The sequence below is a fragment of the Rana temporaria genome, chromosome 9, assembly GCF_905171775.1.
Source record: "Rana temporaria chromosome 9, aRanTem1.1, whole genome shotgun sequence".
NCBI lineage: Eukaryota > Metazoa > Chordata > Amphibia > Anura > Ranidae > Rana > Rana temporaria.
In genome coordinates this window covers 8,280,876-8,300,053 of record NC_053497.1, presented here as the reverse complement: position 1 = coordinate 8,300,053, position 19,178 = coordinate 8,280,876, and the positions used below count along the sequence as shown (strand labels likewise).

The following is a 19,178-nucleotide window of genomic DNA, read 5'->3' as shown; positions in this document are numbered from 1 at the left end:
GTGCTGCTGCTGCTGCTGATGGTGGGGTGCTGCTGCTGCTGGTGGTAGTGGTGGAGAGGAGAACTTTACAGGACCTGAAAAAGTAAAGGAGAGATAAGGCAAAAGCTAAACTTCTGGATTAGCTGCTCCCCTGTAACTTAGAAGAAGAGCGGTGCGTAGGCTGGCAGTGGGGTGCTGATGGTGGGGTGCTGCTGCCGCTGGTGGTAGTGTTGGTGAGGAGAACTTCACAGGAAGAACTTCACAGGACCTGTAAGAGTAGAGGAAAATTAAGGTAAAAGCTCAGCTTTTGGGTTAGCTGCTACCCTGTAACCTAGAAGAAGAGCGGTGGGTAGGCTGGCAGTGGGGTGCTGGTGGTAGTGGTGGGGTGCTGCTGCAACCGCTGGTGGTAGTGGTGGTGAGGAGAACTTCACAGGACCTGGAAGAGTAGAGAATTAAGGTAAAAGCTCAGCTTCTGGGTTAGTTGCTCCCCAGAAATTTAGAAGACGAGGGGTGGGTGGGCTGGCGGTGGGGTGCTGGTGGTGGTGGTTGCTTCTGCTGCTGGTGGTGGTAGTGGTGGCGAGGAAACCTTCACCTGTACCTGGAAGAGTAGAGAAGAATTAAGGTAAAAGCTCAGCTTTTGGATTAGCTGCTCCCCAGTAACCTAGACGAAGAGGGTTGTGTGGGCTGGCGCAGCCACTGCTGGTAGTGGTGGGGTGCTGCTGTTGGTGGTAGTGGTGGTGAGGAGAACTTCACAGGGCCTGTAAGAGTAGAGGAGAATTAAGGTAAAATTGCAGCTTTTGGATTACCTGCTCCCCAGTAACCTAGAAGAAGAGGGGTGTTTGGGCTGACGGTGGGGTGGTGCTGCTGCTGCTGGTGGTGGTAGTGGTGGCGAGGAAACCTTCACAGGACCTGGAAGAGTAGAGGAGAATTAGGTTAAAGCTCAGCTTTTGGGTTAGCTGCTCCCCAGAAATTTAGAAGAAGAGTGGCGGGTGGGCTGGCGGCGGTGTGCTGCTGGTGGTAGTGGTGGGGTGCTGCTGCTACCGCTGGTGGTAGTGGTGGTGAGGAGAACTTCACAGGACCTGGAAGATTGGAGAATTAAGGTAAAAGCTCAGCTTCTGGGTTAGCTGCTCCCCAGAAACTTAGAAAAAGAGGGGTAGGTGGGCTGGCGCAGCCGCTGCTGGTGGTGGTAGTGGTGGGGTACTGCTGGTGCAGTCACTGCTGGTGGTAGTGGTGGGGTGCTGCTGCTGCTGGTGGTGGTGGTAGTGGTGGGGTGCTGCCGCTGGTGGCAGTGGTGGTGAGGAGAACTTCACAGGACCAGGAAGAGTAGAGAAAAATTAAGGTAAAAACTCAGCTTCTGGATTTGCTGCTCCCCAGTAAACTAGAAGAAGAGGGGTGTGCGTGCTGGAGCAGCAACTGCTGGTGGTAGTGGTGGGGTGCTGCTGCTGGTGGTGGTAGTGGTGGGGTGCTGCTGCTGGTGGTAGTGGTGGGGTGCTGCTGCTGGTGGTGGTAGTGGTGGTGAGGAGAACTTCACAGGACCTGGAAAAGTTGAGGAGAATTGAGGTAGAAGCTTCTGGATTCGCTGCTCCCCAGTAACATAGAAGAGGGGTGCTAGTTCCTAGCGGTGGGGTGCTGTTGCTGGTGGTAGTGGTGGTAAGGAGAACTTCACAGGACCTAGAAGAGTAGAAAAGAATTAAGGTAAAAGAAGCTCAGCTTTTGGATTAGCTGCGCCCCAGTAACCTAGAAGAGGGGTGCTAGTTCCTAGCGGTGGGGTGCTGTTGCTGGTGGTAGTGGTGGGGTGCTGCTGCTGGTGGTAGTGGTGGGGTGCTGCTGCTGGTGGTAGTGGTGGTGAGGAGAACTTCACAGGACCTAGAAGAGTAGAAAAGAATTAAGGTAGAAGCTCAGCTTCTGGATTAGCTGCGCCCCAGTAACCTAGAAGAGGGGTGCTAGTTCCTAGCGGTGTGGTGCTGGTGGTAGTGGTGGGGTGCTGTTGCTGGTGGTTGTGGTGGGGTGCTGCTGCTGGTGGTAGTGGTGGTAAGGAGATCTTCACAGGACCTAGAAGAGTAGAAAAGAATTAAGGTAGAAGAAGCTCAGCTTCCGGATTAGCTGCGCCCCCAGTAACCTAGAAGAGGGGTGCTAGTTCCTAGCGGTGGGGTGCTGTTGCTGGTGGTGGTAGTGGTGGGGTGCTGTCGCTGGTGGTTGTGGTGGGGTGCTGCTGCTGGTGGTAGTGATGGTGAGGAGAACTTCACAGGACCTAGAAGAGTAGAAAAGAATTAAGGTAGAAGAAGCTCAGCTTCCGGATTAGCTGCGCCCCCAGTAACCTAGAAGAGGAGAGAAGAGTTCCTAGCGGTGGGGTGCTGTTGCTGGTGGTGGTAGTGGTGGGGTGCTGTCGCTGGTGGTTGTGGTGGGGTGCTGCTGCTGGTGGTAGTGATGGTGAGGAGAACTTCACAGGACCTAGAAGAGTAGAAAAGAATTAAGGTAGAAGAAGCTCAGCTTCTGGATTAGCTGCGCCCCAGTAACCTAGAAGAGGGGTGCTAGTTCCTAGCGGCGGGGTGCTGGTGCTGCTGGTGGGGAGAACTTTACAGGACCTGAAAAAATCACAGGAGAAATAGGGCAACAATTTAGAACTTTCCACAAAAAAAAACCTGGATTCCAACAGCTGGAGGGGGGCATGAAGAGCAGGATCTTTGGAGTAGGAGCTGCTCCTCTTCACCAGGGAGGTGGAGGGGGGAGAAAAGCAGAGGACCTGGCAAGGGATGGGAAAAGTGGTGGGCAAAGGGCACAAGGCACCCCCTTCCTTCACCTGAATGGGTGGCATGTGTAACAAAGTAGCCAGAGAGAAGTGACTTTGCCCAAAGCCTAGGCATCCCTCCTCCTCCTGTGCACCCCCCACCTTTGGATCCTTGATTGATCAAGCAGTGTAATTGGAATCATTCAGTAAAAAAAAAAAAAGGGGGGGGGTGTTGGAATGGGAAGGTGGAGCTGCCCTGGAGTCCATTAGCATATTCGTGTTTACTCGTCCTAGGAGGGGGGCTTCTCTTTTCATTTTGTAAAGGGAGGAGAGAGGAGGGGGCTAAGGGGACAGTGTGGGCTTCAAGCTTCTGTTATAAAGAAGGCTAAAAAAAAAAAAAAAAAAAAATGTTTAGCTTGAGCATCCTTTAAGAGAGAGGAGAGAGAAAAAAAAGAAGGGTGGGGGGTCAGGGTGGGTGGTTGGGGTGGGGGGGTGGGGGGTCCGTGCAAATGATCCTTTAAATGGGGAGATTGGCTTGAAGTGGATATATTTTTTTTCTCTTTTAAGTTTCTTTTGTATTTACAAAAATAAAGAAAAGGGAAATTGGTCCAAATATTGGATGAAGAGACCCAACTGATCAAGAAAAGAAAAAAAAAAAAAGTCAAGTGCCCCCCCCCCCCAAACTCACCCCCCCCCCCCCCAAAAAAAAAAAAAAAAAGGAAGGAGAGCCTAAAGCTGGCCGATCGGGAGATACTCCAGGGCAGCAGGGGGGGGACCGCTGCCGGAGATGCTGCTGTTGCGTTGGCTGCTGCCTGCTGTCGGGCTCCTCTCCGCAGCCCTGGCCGGCGGTGCCACCAAGTGCGGCATGGACGAGAGCCTCCAGCGTGCCCGGAGGACGGTGCGGAAGGGTCGCAGCCTCCGCAGTGCCCAGGAGGGCTCCTGCGCCACCAGCTTAGCCCGGGGGCGCCGCTCCGCCGGCGGACACCTGAGGAGCCACCAGCGGGAGGCTAGCCCCCAAGCGCCGGGGGCTGCCCTCTATTTTACCGGACGGGGGGACCAGCTGAGGCTGAATGCCACCGGCGGCACCGAGCTGCCCAGGGACACCTTCACCTTAGAAGTTTGGCTCAGAGCCGAAGGAGGACAGATGTCCCCCGCAGTCATTGCAGGTAAGGAGGCTACCATTCTACTACTATTTATTTATTGTGGTGGGTTGGCAAGTTTGGGCAGAGATACCTGGGTGACTTTGGATTTAGGATGCTTTTGGATCAATTCTGGTGGTCTTGTTGGAGGAAGGAAAACAGACCCCCCTTGCAGCATTTTAAGGCTAATCGTCTCTAGGAGGCTACTATTCTACTACTATTTATTTATTTATTTATTTATTTATTTATTTTGGTGAGTTGGTGGGTTGGCAAGTTTGGGCAGGGATACCTGGGTGACTTTGGATTTAGGATGCTTTTGGATCAATTCTGGTGGTCTTGTTGGAGGAAGGAAAACAGATCCCCCTTGCAGCATTTTAAGGCTAATCGTCTCTAGGAGGCTACTATTCTACTTCTACTTTATGTGGTGGTTGGCATGTTTGGGCAGAGCTACCTGGGTGGCTTTCTATTTAAGACACATTTGGGTCAATTTTGAAGCTCCTGTTGGAGGAAAGGTTAGTCATCTCTAGCTGGAAGGCTACTATTCTACTACTACTACAATTTTGGGTGGCTGGTATGTTTGGGCAGAGTTAAAGGGCAACTTTGTATTTAGGAGGCATTCGGGACATGTTTGGGCATGGATACCTGGGTGACTTTGGATTTAGGATGCTTTTGGATCAATTCTGGTGGTCTTGTTGGAGGAAGGAAAAAAGATCCCCCTTGCAGCATTTTAAGGCTAATTGTCTCTAGGAGGCTACTATTCTACTACTTTATGTGGTGGTTGGCATGTTTGGGCAGAGCTACCTGGGTGGCATTCTATTTAAGACACATTTGGGTCAATTGTGAAGCTCCTGTCATTCCAAAGTCAGGAGGACAGATCCCCCTTTTTTCAGGTTAATCGTCTCTGGCTGGGAGGCTACTATTCTATTACTACTACTACTATTTTGGTTGGCTGGTATGTTTGGGCAGAGCTATAGGGCAACTTTGGATGTAGGATGCATTCGGGACATGTTTGGGCAGAGATACTTGAATGACTTTGGATTTAGGATGCATTTGGGTCAATTCTGGAGCTCCTGTTGTGGGGAAAGAGGACAGCTCCCCCTTGCAGCATTTCAGGTTAATTGTCTCTGGGAAGCTACTACTACTACTACTACTACTACTACTACTACTACTTTTTTTGGTGGTTGGCATGTTTGGGCAGATCTACTTGGGTGGCTTTCTATTTAGGACACATTTGGGTAAATTTTGAAACTTCTTTTGGAGGAAGGAGGACAGATCCCCCTTGCAGCATTTTCAGGCTATTCGTCTCAGGCTGGGAGGCTACTATTCTATTACTACTACTATTTTGGGTGGTTGGTATGTTTGGGCAGAGTTTTAGGGCAACTTTGGTTGTAGGATGCATTTGGGACGTGTTTGGGCAGAGATACTTGAATGACTTTGGATTCAGGATGCATTTGGGTTAATTTTGAAGCTCCTGTTGGAGGAAAGAGGACAGATCCCCCTTGCAGCATTTTCAGGTTAATCATCTCTGGGAAACTACTATTCTACTACTACAACTACTTTTTTCTTAGTGGTTGGCATGTTTGGGCAGAGCTACCTGAGTGGCTTTCGATTTAGGACACATTGGGGTCAATTCCGAAGCTCCTGTTGGAGGAAGTAGGGCAGATGCCACTTGCAGGTTAGTTATCTTTGGCTGGGAAGCTACTAATCTATTATTACTACTATTTTGGGTGGCTGGTATGTTTGGGCAGAGCTATAGGGCAACTTTGGATGTAGGATGCATTCGGGATGTGTTTAGGCAGAGATACTTGAATGACTTTGGATTTAGAATGAATTTGGGTCAATTCTGGTGGTCCTGTTGGAGGAAGGAGGACAGATCCCCCTTGCAGGTTAGTCATCTCTGGCTGAGAGGCTACTATTCTACTACTACTACTATTTTGGGTGGCTGGTATGTGTGGGCAGAGCTATAGAGCAACTTTGGATTTAGGATGCATTCGGGACGTGTTTGGGCAGAGATACTTGAATGACTTTGGATTTAGGATGCATTTGGGTTAATTCTGGAGCTCCTGTTGGAGGAAAGAGGACAGATCCCCCTTGCAGAATTTTCAGGTTAATCATCTCTGAGAGGCTACTATTCTATTACTACTACTACTACTACTTTATGTGTTGGCATGTTTGGGCAGAGCTACCTGGGTGGCTTTCTATTTAGGACACATTTGTGTAAATTTTGAAGCTTCTGTTAAAAGTAGAACACCCCCCCCCCCCTTGCAGCATTTTCAGGTTAATCGTCTCTGGGTCGCTGGTATGTTTGGGCACTGGGCAGGGCTATAGGGCAACTTTGGATTTAGGAGGCATTCGGGACGTGTTTGGGCAGAGATACGTGAATGAATTTGGATTTAGAATGAATTTGGGTCAATTATGGTGGTCCTGTTGGAGGAAGGAGGACAGATCCCCCTTGCAGGTTAGTCATCTCTGGCTGGAAGGCTACTGGTATGTTTGGGCAGAGTTAGAGGGCAAATTTGTATTTAGGAGGCATTCGGGTCGTGTTTGGGCATGGATACCTGGGTGACTTTGGATTTAGGACGCATTTGGGTTAATTCTGGTGGTCCTGTTGGAGGAAGGAGGACAGATCCTCTTGCAGCATTTTAAGGTTAATCGTCTCTGGCTGGGAGGCTACTACTCTACTATTACTACTTTTTTTGGTGGTTGGCATGTTTGGGCAGAGATACCCGGGAGGCTTTTGGATTTAGAATGCATTTGGGTCCATTCTGGAGCTCCTGTTGGAGGAAGGAGGAAGGATGCTCCTTGCAGCACTTTCAGGTTAGTCATCTCTGGCTGGGAAGCTAGTATTCTTCTACTACTACTACTTTTTTGGGTGGTTGGCATATTTGGGCAAAGTTTGGATTTAGGATGGATTTGGGTCAATTCTGGAGTTCCTGTATAAGGAAGGAGGGCAGATACCGCTTACGGGTTAGTCACCTCAGACTACCATGCTATCATCCTACTACTACTACTACTACTATACTATTACTACTACTACTACTCTTTTTGGTAGGTGGGTAATTTTTGGGCAGAGATAAATGGGTGACTTTGGATTTAGGACATTTGGGTCAATTCTGAAGCTCCTGTTGAAGGAAGGAGGGCAAATGTCCCTTGCAGGTTAGTCACTCCTGACTGGGAGGCTACTATTCTACTACTACTACTTTTTTGGGTGGTTGGCATGTTTGGGCAGAGCAACGGGGCAACTTTGGAATTAGGATGCATTTGGAACAATTTGAGACATGTTTGGGCAGATACCTGGGTGACGTTGGATGCAGGACACATTTGGGTCAATTCTGGAGCTTCTGTGGGAGGAAGGAGGGCAGATGTCCCTTGCAGGTTAGTCATCTTTGGATGGGAGGCTACTATTCTACTACTACTATTTTTTTGAGTGGTTGGCATATTTGGGCAGAGATACCTGGGTGACTTTTGGATTTAGAATGCATTTGGGTCAATTCTAGTGCTCCAGTTGGAGGAAGAAGGACAGATACCCTTTGCAGTATTTGAAGGTTAGTCATCTCTGGCTGGGAGGCTACTATTCTACTACTACTAATTTGTTGGGTGATTGGCATGTTTGGGCAGAGCTACATGGCAACTTTGGATTTAAGATGCATTTGGGACAATTCAGGACATGTTTGGGCAGAGATAACTGGGTGACTTTGGATTTAGGACGCATTTGGGTCAACTTGTGAGCCCCTGCATTGCAGTACTGGGGTCTTTGGTTTAAATCCCAACTAGAATATCTCCAATGAAGGAAAATTGTCTCTTAGTTGTCACCAGGAACAGGTGTCTCCATTGAAAGATTTCCCTTTGCTTCCTGACCTTTAGACTCAACAGGATGTGAGAAAAATACCTCCAATGTAAGGAAAATACTCTCTTAGTTGTCATTGGGAATAGGTGTCCCCATTGAAAGATTTCCCTTGACTTCCTGTCCTCTCGTTTTAACAGGAAGTGAGAGGAAATACCCAAGGAAAATACTCTCTTAGTTGTCACCAGGAATAGGTGTCCCCATTAAAATATTTCTCTTCACTTCCTGTCCTTTAGACTCAACAGGAAGTGAGAAAAATACCTCCAATGTAAGGAAAATACTCTCTTAGTTGTCATTGGGAATAGGTGTCCCCATTGAAAGATTTCCCTTGACATCCTGTCCTCTAGACTCAACAGGAAGTGAGAGAAACCACCTAAAGAAAATACTCTCTTAGTTGTCACCAGGAATAGGTGTCCCCATTAAAAGATTTCTCTTCACTTCCGGTCCTTAAGACTCAACAGGAAGTGAGAAAAATACCTCCAATGTAAGGAAAATACTCTCTTAGTTGTCATTGGGAATAGGTGTCCCCGTTGAAAGATTTCCCTTGACTTCCTGTCCTCTAGACTCAACAGGAAGTGAGAGAAACCACCTAAAGGAAATACTCTCTTAGTTGTCACCAGGAATAGGTGTCCCCATTAAAAGATTTCTCTTTACTTCCGGTCCTTTAGACTCAACAGGAAGTGAGAAAAATACCTCCAATGTAAGGAAAATACTCTCTTAGTTGTCATTGGCAATAGGTGTCCCCAGGGCTGTCTTAATGCATGGGCACCCCAGGGCATTGCCCATGATACTATTAAGATGGCCCTGGGTGTCTCCATTGAAACATTTCCCTTGCCTTCCGGTCCTCTATACTCAGAAGAAAGTGACAGAAAATCCCTCCAATGTAAGGAAAATACTCTCTCAGTTGTCATCGGGAATAGGTGTCCCCATTGAAAGATTTCCCTTCACTTCCTGTCCTCTAGACACAACAGGAAGTGAGAAAAATACCTCCAATGTAAGGAAAATACTTTTAGTTGTCACCAAGAACAGGTGTCCCCTTTGAAAAGTTCCCCTTCACTGCCTGTCCTCTAAACCCAACAGGAAGTGAGAAAAATACCTCCAATGTAAGGAAAATACTCTCTTAGTTGTCACCAGGAACAGGTGTCCCCATTGGAAGATTTCCATTTGACTTCCTGTCCTCTAAACCCAACATGGAATGAGAGAAAATACCTCCAATGTAAGGAAAATACTCTCATAGTTATCACCATTAACAAGTGTCTCCATTGAAACATTTCCCTTGGCTTCCTGTCCTCTATACTCAGCAGGAAGTGACAGAAAATCCCTCCAATGTAAGGAAAATACTCTCTTAGTTGTCATCGGGAATAGGTGTCCCAATTGAAAGATTTCCCTTCACTTCCTGTCCTCTAGACTCAACAGGAAGTGACAGAAAATACCTCCAATGTAAGGAAAAAAACTCTTAGTTGTCACCAAGAACAGGTGTCCCCTTTGAAAAGTTTCCCTTCACTTCCTGTCCACTAGAGTCAACAGGAAGTGACAGCAAATATCTCAAATGTAAGGAAAATAGTCTTTTAGTTGTCACCAGGAACAGGTGTCCCCATTGAAAGATTTCCCTTCACTTCCTGTTCTCTAGACTCAACAGGAAGCAAGAAGAAATAACTTGAATGTAAGGAAAAAAACTCTCTTAGTTGTCACCAGTAACAAACGTCCCCATTGCAAGTTTTCACCTCTGTTCCCATGATCATGATGAATCTCAGTCATTGCCATGCCAAGGTTGGCCCATTGCCCACTGGGGCCAGATTGGCTTGGCATGCATGCAGAGAAAGGTTGGTCCAATGCCCACCGGTGGCCAGATTAGCTTGGAATTCTTGCAGAGAAAGGACGACCCATCACCCACAGGTGGCCAGAATGGCTTGGCATGCATGCAGAGAAAGGTTGGCCCATTGCCCACCGAAGGCCAGATTGGCTTGGCATGAATGCAGAGAAAGGATGGTCCATTGCCCACTGGGGGCCAGATTGGCTTGGCATAAATGCAGAGAAAGGATGGTCCATCGCCCACAGGTGGCCAGATTGGCTTGGCATGCATGCAGAGAAAGGTTGGTCCAATGCCCACCGGTGGCCAGATTAGCTTGGAATTCTTGCAGAGAAAGGACGACCCATCACCCACAGGTGGCCAGAATGGCTTGGCATGCATGCAGAGAAAGGTTGGCCCATTGCCCACCGGAGGCCAGATTGGCTTGGCATGAATGCAGAGAAAGGATGGTCCATTGCCCACTGGGGGCCAGATTGGCTTGGCATAAATGCAGAGAAAGGATGGTCCATCGCCCACAGGTGGCCAGATTGGCTTGGCATGCATGCAGAGAAAGGTTGGCCCAATGCCCACCGGTGGCCAGATTAGCTTGGAATTCTTGCAGAGAAAGGACGGCCCATCACCCACAGGTGGCCAGATTGGCATGCATGCAGAGAAAGGTTGGCCCATTGCCCACTGGGGGCCAGATTGGCTTGGCATGCACGCAGAGAAAGGTTGGCCCATTGCCCACCGGAGGCCAGATTGGCTTGGCATGAATGCAGAGAAATGATGGTTCATTGCCCACTGAGGGCCAGATTGGCTTGGCATGAATGCAGAGAAAGGATGGTCCATCGCCCACTTGGGCCAGATTGGCTTGGCATGAATGCAGAGAAAGGATGGTCCATCGCCCACAGGTGGCCAGATTGGCTTGGCATGCATGCAGAGAAAGGTTGGCCCAATGCCCACCGGTGGCCAGATTAGCTTGGAATTCTTGCAGAGAAAGGACGGCCCATCACCCACAGGTGGCTAGATTGGCTTGGCATGCACGCAGAGAAAGGATGGTCCATTGCCCACTGGGGGCCAGATTGGCTTGGCATGAATGCAGAGAAAGGTTGGTTCATTGCCCACTGGGGGCCAGATTGGCTTGGCATGCATAAAGAGAAAGGTTGGCCCATTGTCCACCGGAGGCCAGATTGGCTTGGCATGAATGCAGAGAAAGGATGGTTCATTGCCCACTGGGGGCCAGATTGGCTTGGCATGAATGCAGAGAAAGGATTGTCCATTGCCCACTGGGGGCCAGATTGGCTTGGCATGAATGCAGAGAAAGGATGGTCCATTGCCCACTGGGGGCCAGATTGGCATTGCATGCATGCAGAGGAAGGGGTTGGCCCATCACCCACTGGGGGCCAGATTGGCTTGGCATGTTTTCAGAGAAAGGATAGCCCAATGCCCACTGGGGGTCCTATTTGCTGCCCACTCAAACACATTGGAGTAAGGGGGCCAAATCTTGAGAAGTGAAACTGAATTAGCAGCTTATATGTGATTTTAGTGATTGGTTTGGGAAATCCACAGATTTGATTGCCTGAAAAAAAAAATCATGATAAATCACACTTATTGCAATATAAAATAAAAATTGTCGGGCAGCCGATAGTCACTTGTGTAGCTCAAGCTCTTGGATTGCATCTATAATGATTGGCTTGGCATGCTTGCAGAGAAAGGATGGCCCATCGCCCACTAGGGGGCCAGATTGGCTTGACAAGCTTGCAGAGAAAAAATTGGACCGTTGCCCACTGGGGGCCAGATTGGCTTGGTATGCATGCAGAGAAAGGATGGCCCATCGCCCAATGGGGGCCATATTGGCTTGGCATGCATGCAGAGAAAGGATTGCCCATCATCCAGTGGGGGCCAGATTGGCTTGGCATGCTTTCAGAGAAAGGATGGCCCATCGCACCACTGGGGGCTAGATTAGCCTGGCATGCTTGCAGAGAAAGGATAGCCCATAGCCTACTGGGGGGCAGATTGGCTTGGCATGCTTGCAGAGAAAGGATGGTCCTTAGCCCACTTGGGGCCAGATTGGCTTGGCATGCTTGCAGAGAAAAGATGACCCATTGCCCACTGGGGGCCAGATTGGCTTGGCATGTTTGCAGAGAAAGTATAGCCTACTGCCCATTGCCTCATTTGCTCACACTCAAACATATTGCATGCAGAAATGAGTTGTCCCATCGCCCACTGGGGGCCAGATTGGCTTGGTATGTTTGCAGAGAAAGAATAGCCCATTGCCCCATTTGCTGCCCACTCAAACATATTGGCATGCTTGTAGAGAAAGGATGGTATATAGCCCACTCGGGGCCAGATTGGCTTGGCATGCTTGCAGAGAAAAGATGGCCCATTGCCCACTGGGGGCAGATTGGCTTGGCATGCTTGCAGAGAAAGGATGGCCCATCGTCAACAGGGGGCCAGATTGGCTTGGCATGCATGCAGCGAATGGATGGGCTATTGTCTAATGAGGGCCAGATTGGCTTGGCATGCTTGCAGAGAAAGGATGACCCATCACCCAATATGGGCCAGATTGGCTTGGCATGCTTGCAGAGAAATGATGGTCTATAGCCCACTGGGGGCCAGATTGGCTTGGCATGGTTGCAGAGAAAGGATAGCTCATTGCCCACTGGGGGCCAGATTGGCTTGGCATTCTTTCAGAGAAAGGATGGCCCATTGCCCACAGGGGACCAGATTTTCTTGGCATGCATGCAGCGAATGGATGGGCCATCGTCTAATGGGGGCCAGATTGGCTTGGCATGCTTGCAGAGAAAGGATGGCTTATTGCCCACAGAGGGTGCCCCTTTGCTGCCCATTCAAACATGTTGGAGAAAGGGGGCCAAGTCTTGAGGAGCTCCTGCTGAAAGACATTGCATTAACAGCTTATATAAAATTCTAGTGATTGGGTTGGGAAATGTGTGGGGTTGATTGCCTGAAACACCCCAAAAAATCATGATAAATCACAAAAAAAAGATTGGTTGGGCAATCAGCAGTCGCTCATGTAGCTCTAGCTCTCGGCTTGCATCTGTAATAATTGGCTTAGCATGCATGCAGAGAAAGGATGGCCCATCATCGCCCACTGGGGGCCCTCTTTATCCAACTCGTGTGAGTGGGCAGCAAAGGGGGCCCCAGTGGGCGATGGGCCATCCTTTCTCTGCATGCATGCCAAGCCAATCATTACAAGTCTTGTGAAGCTCCTGCTGAAAGTCATTGCATTAACAGCTTATATAAAATTATAGTGATTGGGTTGGGAAATGTGTGGGGCTGACTGCCTGAAACACCCCAAATAAATGTGTTTGGTTGGGCAATCAGCAGTCGCTCGTGTAGCTCTAGCTCTCGGATTGCATCCTTAATGATTGGAGTGGCATGCATGCAGAGAAAGGATGGCCCATCGCCCATTTGGGGTCAGATTCCCTTGCAATGCTTGTACAGAAAGGATGGCCCATCGCCCACTGGGAGCACCCTTTATCCAACGTGTGTGAGTGGGCAGCAAAGGGTGCCCCCCAGTGGGCGATGGGCCATCCTTTCTGTACAAGCATGCCAAGACAATCTGACCCCCAAATGGGCGATGGGCCATCCTTTTTCTGCATGCATGCCAAGCCAATCGGACCCCCAAATGGGCGATGGGCCATCCTTTCTCTGCATGCATGCCAAGCCAATCATTACAAGTCTTGTGAAGCTCCTGCTGAAAGTCATTGCATTACCAGCTTATATAAAATGATAGTGATTGAGTTGGGAAATGTGTGGGGTTGATTCGTGTAGCTCGTGTAGCTCTAGCTCTCGGCTTGCATCTGTAATGATTGGCTTGGCATGCATGCAGAGAAAGGATGGCCCATCGCCCACTGGGGGGCGACGGGCCTTTATCCTACGTGTGTGAGTGGGCAGAAAAGGGGGCAGCAAAGGGGGCCCCCCCCAGTGGGCGATGGGCCATCCTTTCTGTACAAGCATACCAAGCCAATCTGACCCCTAAATGGGCGATGGGCCATCCTTTCTCTGCATGCATGCCAAGCCAATCTGACCCCTAAATGGGCGATGGGCCATCCTTTCTCTGCATGCATGCCAAGCCAATCATTACAAGTCTTGTGAAGCTCCTGCTAAAAGTCCGGTACAAGTGCCGAGTGCGTGCCGACAGGTAGATCCATGGCAAAGCTAGCCCTCCGATGGGTCATGGATACAATGAAGGGGGAATGCAGGAGACACAAGAGCATTGACAACTCTTACTAGAAACGCAAGAAATCCGAGAGGACTTTTGCACTAATTTAGGAGAATGTCTGGAATGCTGAACTTTTGCAAAGGCTCTTACTCACTTCCAATCTCCCCAGCCAGTGTGGTAATGTACTCTTGTGCATTGTTTTTCTTGGCCGCCTTCAGGAAATGCAGGTGGATTGAGCCGTAAAAAGCTCTCCTGCCAATAAAAAGTGTGCTGATTGTAAATAGAGATTCTGTAGTAACTCGCTTTTCACGCAGCCTGCGTCACAGTGATGCCCTTCTCCGAGCAGCGAAGCTCCTCCACTATCCCAGAGCTTCCAGGCAGTGCCCTGGACAGTAGTTCAGCGTCCTGATGAAAGGAGATCTGTTATGCAAGTAATTAGGAAAGAAAAAAAGAGAGAAAAGGAAAACAAGCCTGCCGAATCTTTGATGTGTGCGGCATTTCATGTGAAAGTAAAAGAATGTGCAGAGCCTCCACATGGGCTGTTATTTTATTTACAATGTAAACATACAGGCGTTGTGTGTACACTATCCGACACAGTATTTCGAAGAAAGGGGGGGGGTGAAGGCTTAGAAAATACAAGCTCGAGACCTTCTAGCAAGATCCCAGCGTGTGTTTTTTTTCCCTTATGAGGATTAGTTGTTTGCATTTTTCCCCCTTGCATAATGACTCCACTATATCGAGCTTTAGTTGGACCTCATTTAGAAGACCGTGTTTGATTTTGTAGACCTCGTTTGCAAAGGAAAAAAAAAGAGAGAGTTAAATGAAAGAACGTAGCAACTCGGATTTAGAGAAGAGCGCGATGGACGGAAAAGGGGAAGCAGCTGACTGAAAGCTTTAAATACGGGTGTGAACAAGGCTCAGGAGGCCAAGTGTTTTCAGTAGGAAGCTAAGGTCAAGAGCAGGGGGGCATGACCTCATACTATATCCAGTTCTGAAGACCTTGTTTACAAAAAGGTTTTTGTAAGAAAGAACGAGGCAACTTGGACTTGGAGAAGAGCGTGAAGGATGAAAAGCAAAAAGGGGGGCATGACTGAAACCTTTAAATACCGGTGTGAATAAGGCTCAGGAGGCCAAGTTTTTTTTAGTAGGAAGCTAAGGTCAAGAACAAGGGGGCATGACCTCATACTATATCCAGTTCTGAAGACCTTGTTTACAAAAAAAGTTTTTGTAAGAACAAGGCAATTTGGACTTGGAGAAGAACGTGAAGGATGAAAAAGAAAACAGGGGCATGACTGAAACCTTTAAATACGGGTGTGAATAAGGCTCAGGAGGCCAAGTGTTTTTAGTAGGAAGCTAAGGTCAAGAGCAGGGGGGCATGACCTCATACTATATCCAGTTCTGAAGATCTTGTTTACAAAAAGGTTTTTGTAAGAAAGAACGAGGCAACTTGGACTTGGAGAAGAACATGGAGGATGAAAAGAAAAAAGGGGCATGACTGAAACCTTTAAATACTGGTGTAAATAAGGCTCAGGAGGCCAAGTGTTTTTAGTAGGAAGCTAAGGTCAAGAACAGGGGGCATGACTGAAACCTTTAAATACGGGTGTAAATAAGGATCAGGGGGCCAGTGTTTTCAGTAGGAAGCTAATGTCAAGAACAGGGGGGCATGACCTAATACTAGTTAGAAGACCATGTCCAGTTCTGGAGACCTTGTTTACAAAAAGATATTTGTGAGAAAGAACGAGGCAACCTGGACTTGAAGAATGTGGAGGATGAAAAGGAAAAGGGGGACATGACTGAAACCTTTAAATATGGGTGTGATTAAGGCTCAGGAGGCCAAGTGTTTTCGGGTGGGAAGCTAAGGTCAAGAACAGGGGTGCATAAGGAGCTGCGGTGGCTCAACGCGATTGGCACTGCGCTGACAAGCCATTCACCTCTGCAGCTAGAGGTTCGGATCCCGGTCTCGGCTTCATGTGAATTGAGTTTGGTGGTCTCAGCCCGGCTCCCGGTGGGTGTGCTATGCAAGGTAAGCCTGTGCTTAGTACGCCCACCCCCCTCCCACAAAAACCACCACACCTACACACGCACTTTAAATTGGGTTAACACACGCACATTGACCACGCGGTCTCTAAAGAGAGGCAAAGGACTAATGGGGCTGGTTGAGCGGGCTAATCCTCTCACTCCCTTATAGGGAGTCCCTCTGCCCCGTTGGGCTTCAAAGCGGAGCAGGTAGGGCGGGCTGTGTGGGAGGACCCCCTCACACACCCGCCATTGCCACCCGGGGCATGGAGAAAGGTGGCAGATTGCCTCTGGGGGAGGCCTGCCTACTCCCAACTCCTGCAGTCCGGCTCCTCTCTCGAGTACACGCACAAAATACACTTTAAAAAAAAAAAAAAGAACAGGGGTGCATGACCTTATACTATATCCAGTTCTAAAGACCTTGTTTACAAAAAGGTTTTTGTAAGAAAGAACAAGGCAACTTGGACTTGAAGAATGTGGAGGATGAAAAGGAAAAGGGGGACATGACTGAAACCTTTTAATACAGGTGTGAATAAGGCTCAGGAGACCATTTTTTTTTTTTTAGTAGGAAGCTAATGTCAAGAGCAGGGGGGCATGACCTCATACTATTTAGAATACCTTGTCCAGTTCTGGAGACCTTGTTTACAAAAATAAATACATAAGAAAGAACAAGGAAACTTGGACTTAGGGAAGAGCATGATGGATGGGAAGGGGAGGCATGATTGAAACCTTTAATTACGTCTGTAAATAAGGCTCAGAAGGCCAGTGTTTTCAGTAAATAGCTAAGGTCAAGAGCAGAGGGGCATGATCTCATACTATTTAGAAGACCATGTCCAGTTCTGGAGACCTTGTTTAGAAAAAGATATTTGTAAGAAAGAATGAAGAAGGTGGAGGATGAAAAGGGGGGCATGACTGTAACCTTTAAATACGGGTGTGAATAAGGCTCAGGAGGCCAAGTGTTTTTAGTAGGAAGCTAAGGTCAAGAGCAGGGGGGCATGACCTCATACTATATCCAGTTCTGAAGATCTTGTTTACAAAAAGATTTTTGTAAGAAAGAACGAGGCAACTTGGACTTGGAGAAGAACATGGAGGATGAAAAGAAAAACGGGGGCATGACTGAAACCTTTAAATACTGGTGTAAATAAGGCTCAGGAGGCCAAGTGTTTTTAGTAGGAAGCTAAGGTCAAGAACAGGGGGCATGACTGAAACCTTTAAATACAGGTGTAAATAAGGATCAGGGGGGCACTGTTTTCAGTAGGAAGCTAATGTCAAGAACAGGGGGGCATGACCTCATACTAGTTAGAAGACCATGTCCAGTTCTGGAGACCTTGTTTACAAAAAGGTTTTTGTAAGAAAGAACAAGGCAACTTGGACTTGAAGAATGTGGAGGATGAAAAGGAAAAGGGGGACATGACTGAAACCTTTTAATACGGGTGTGAATAAGGCTCAGGAGGCCAGTGTTTTCAGTAGGTAACTAAGGTCAAGAGCAGGGGGGCATGACCTCATACTATTTAGAATACCATGTCCAGTTTTGGAGATCTTGTTTACAAAATAAATATATAAGAAAGAACAAGACAAATTGAACTTCGGGACGAGGGTGATGGATGGCAAGGGAGGCACTATTGAAACCTTTAAATAGGGGTGTAAATAAGGCTCAGGAGGCCAGTGTTTTCAGTAGGAAGCTAAGGTCAAGAACAGGGGGGCATGACCTCATACTATTTAGAATACCATGTCCAGTTCTGGAGACCTTGTTTACAAAAAAGATATTTGTAAAAAAGAACGAGGCAACTTGGACTTGAAGAAGAACGTGGAGGATGAAAAGCAAAAGAGGGGCATTACTGAAACCTTTAAATATGGGTGTGATTAAGGCTCAGGAGGCCAAGTGTTTTCGGGTGGAAAGCTAAGGTCAAAAACAGGGGGGCATGACCTTATACTATATCCAGTTCTAAAGACCTTGTTTACAAAAAGGGTTTTGTAAGAAAGAACGAGGCAACTTGGACTTGAAGAATGTGGAGGATGAAAAGGAAAAGGGGGACATGACTGAAACCTTTTATTACGGGTGTGAATAAGGCTCAGGAGGCCAGTGTTTTCAGTAGGTAACTAAGGTCAAGAACAGGGGGGCATGACCTCATACTATTTAGAATACCATGTCCAGTTTTGGAGATCTAGTTTACAAAAAAAATATATAAGAAAGAACAAGACAAATTGGACTTCTGGACGAGCGTGATAGATGGGAAGGGAGGCACGATTGAAACCTTTTAAATAGGGGTGTAAATAAGGCTCAGCAGGCCAGTGTTTTCAGTAGGTAACTAAGGTCAAGAGCAGGGGGGCATGACCTCATACTATTTAGAATACCATGTCCAGTTCTGGAGACCTTGTTTACAAAAAAGGTATTTGTAAAAAAGAACGAGGCAACTTGGACTTGAAGAAGATCGTGGAGGATGAAAAGCAAAAGAGGGGCATGACTGAAACCTTTATATACGGGTGTGATTAAGGCTCAGAAGGCCAGTGTTTTCAGTAGGAAGCTAAGGTCAAGAGCAGGGGGGCATGACCTCATACTATTTAGAATACCATGTTCAGTTCTGGAGACCTTGTTTACAAAAATATATTTGTAAGAAAAAATGAGACAACTTGGAGAAGAACGTGGAGGATGGAAAGGAAAAGGGAGCATTACTGAAACCTTTAAATACGGGTGTGAATAAGACTCAGGAGGCCAGTGTTTTTAGTAAGGTCAAGAGCAGGGGGGCATGACCTCATACTGTTTAGAATACCATGTCCATTCCTTTTCTTCTCTCTTATGGTTTACTGAAGCCATTACACATGCCACCTCCAATCATCCCCCAAGTTGACATTTCCCACAATTCTTTGCCATCCCTGCTACTTAGGATTTGAGGTACCCAAGTTAAGCCCTTCTTACCCACACTCCCAGGCCCTGGCATACAATTGTTCTAACCAGTTATGTTTAAGTGTTACTTGGAATTACTCCACTATTTGTACACTACTAGTCTAACGAATGTTCAACAAACCATCTTTCATGTGATTGTTTCACCATGTTCTGCTGATGCTAAGATTGTTCTCATTCTTGTTCCAAAACTGGATGACTGTACCGATTTTTTAAGCCACAAAATTTCATTGTGACATGTTCTTTGTTTTTTGTTCTCCTCCGTTTCAATAAAATATTTGAACAAGAATACCATGTCCAGCTCTGGAGACCTCGTTTTACAAAAATAAATACCGTATTTAAGTAAGAACAAGGCAACTTGGACTCAGGGAGGAGCATGGGGAATGGAACGGGGAGGCATGATTGAACTCTATAAATATGATTGTGAATAAGGCTCAGGAGGACAGTATTTTCAGTAGGAAGCCAAGGTCAAGAACAAGGGGGCATGACCTCATACCATTTAGAATATCATGTCCCGTTCTGGGGACCTCGTTTACAAAAAGATATTTGTAAGAAACTTTGAGGCAACTCCAAGTTGGAGAAGAATGTGGAGGAT

General features: G+C 47.6%; 1 protein-coding gene across 1 annotated transcript in view; it reads left to right on the top strand.

Moving 5' to 3' along the window:
- Positions 1-3,440: 3,440 nt before the first annotated feature.
- The window catches only part of PAPPA (pappalysin 1), a 327,700-nt gene continuing 311,962 nt past the window's right edge, over positions 3,441-19,178 (top strand). The window contains exon 1 of the mRNA XM_040322751.1: positions 3,441-3,873. Coding sequence (XP_040178685.1) covers positions 3,495-3,873 — 379 coding nt within the window. The 5' untranslated portion in view covers positions 3,441-3,494. The remainder of the gene's footprint in view (positions 3,874-19,178) is intronic.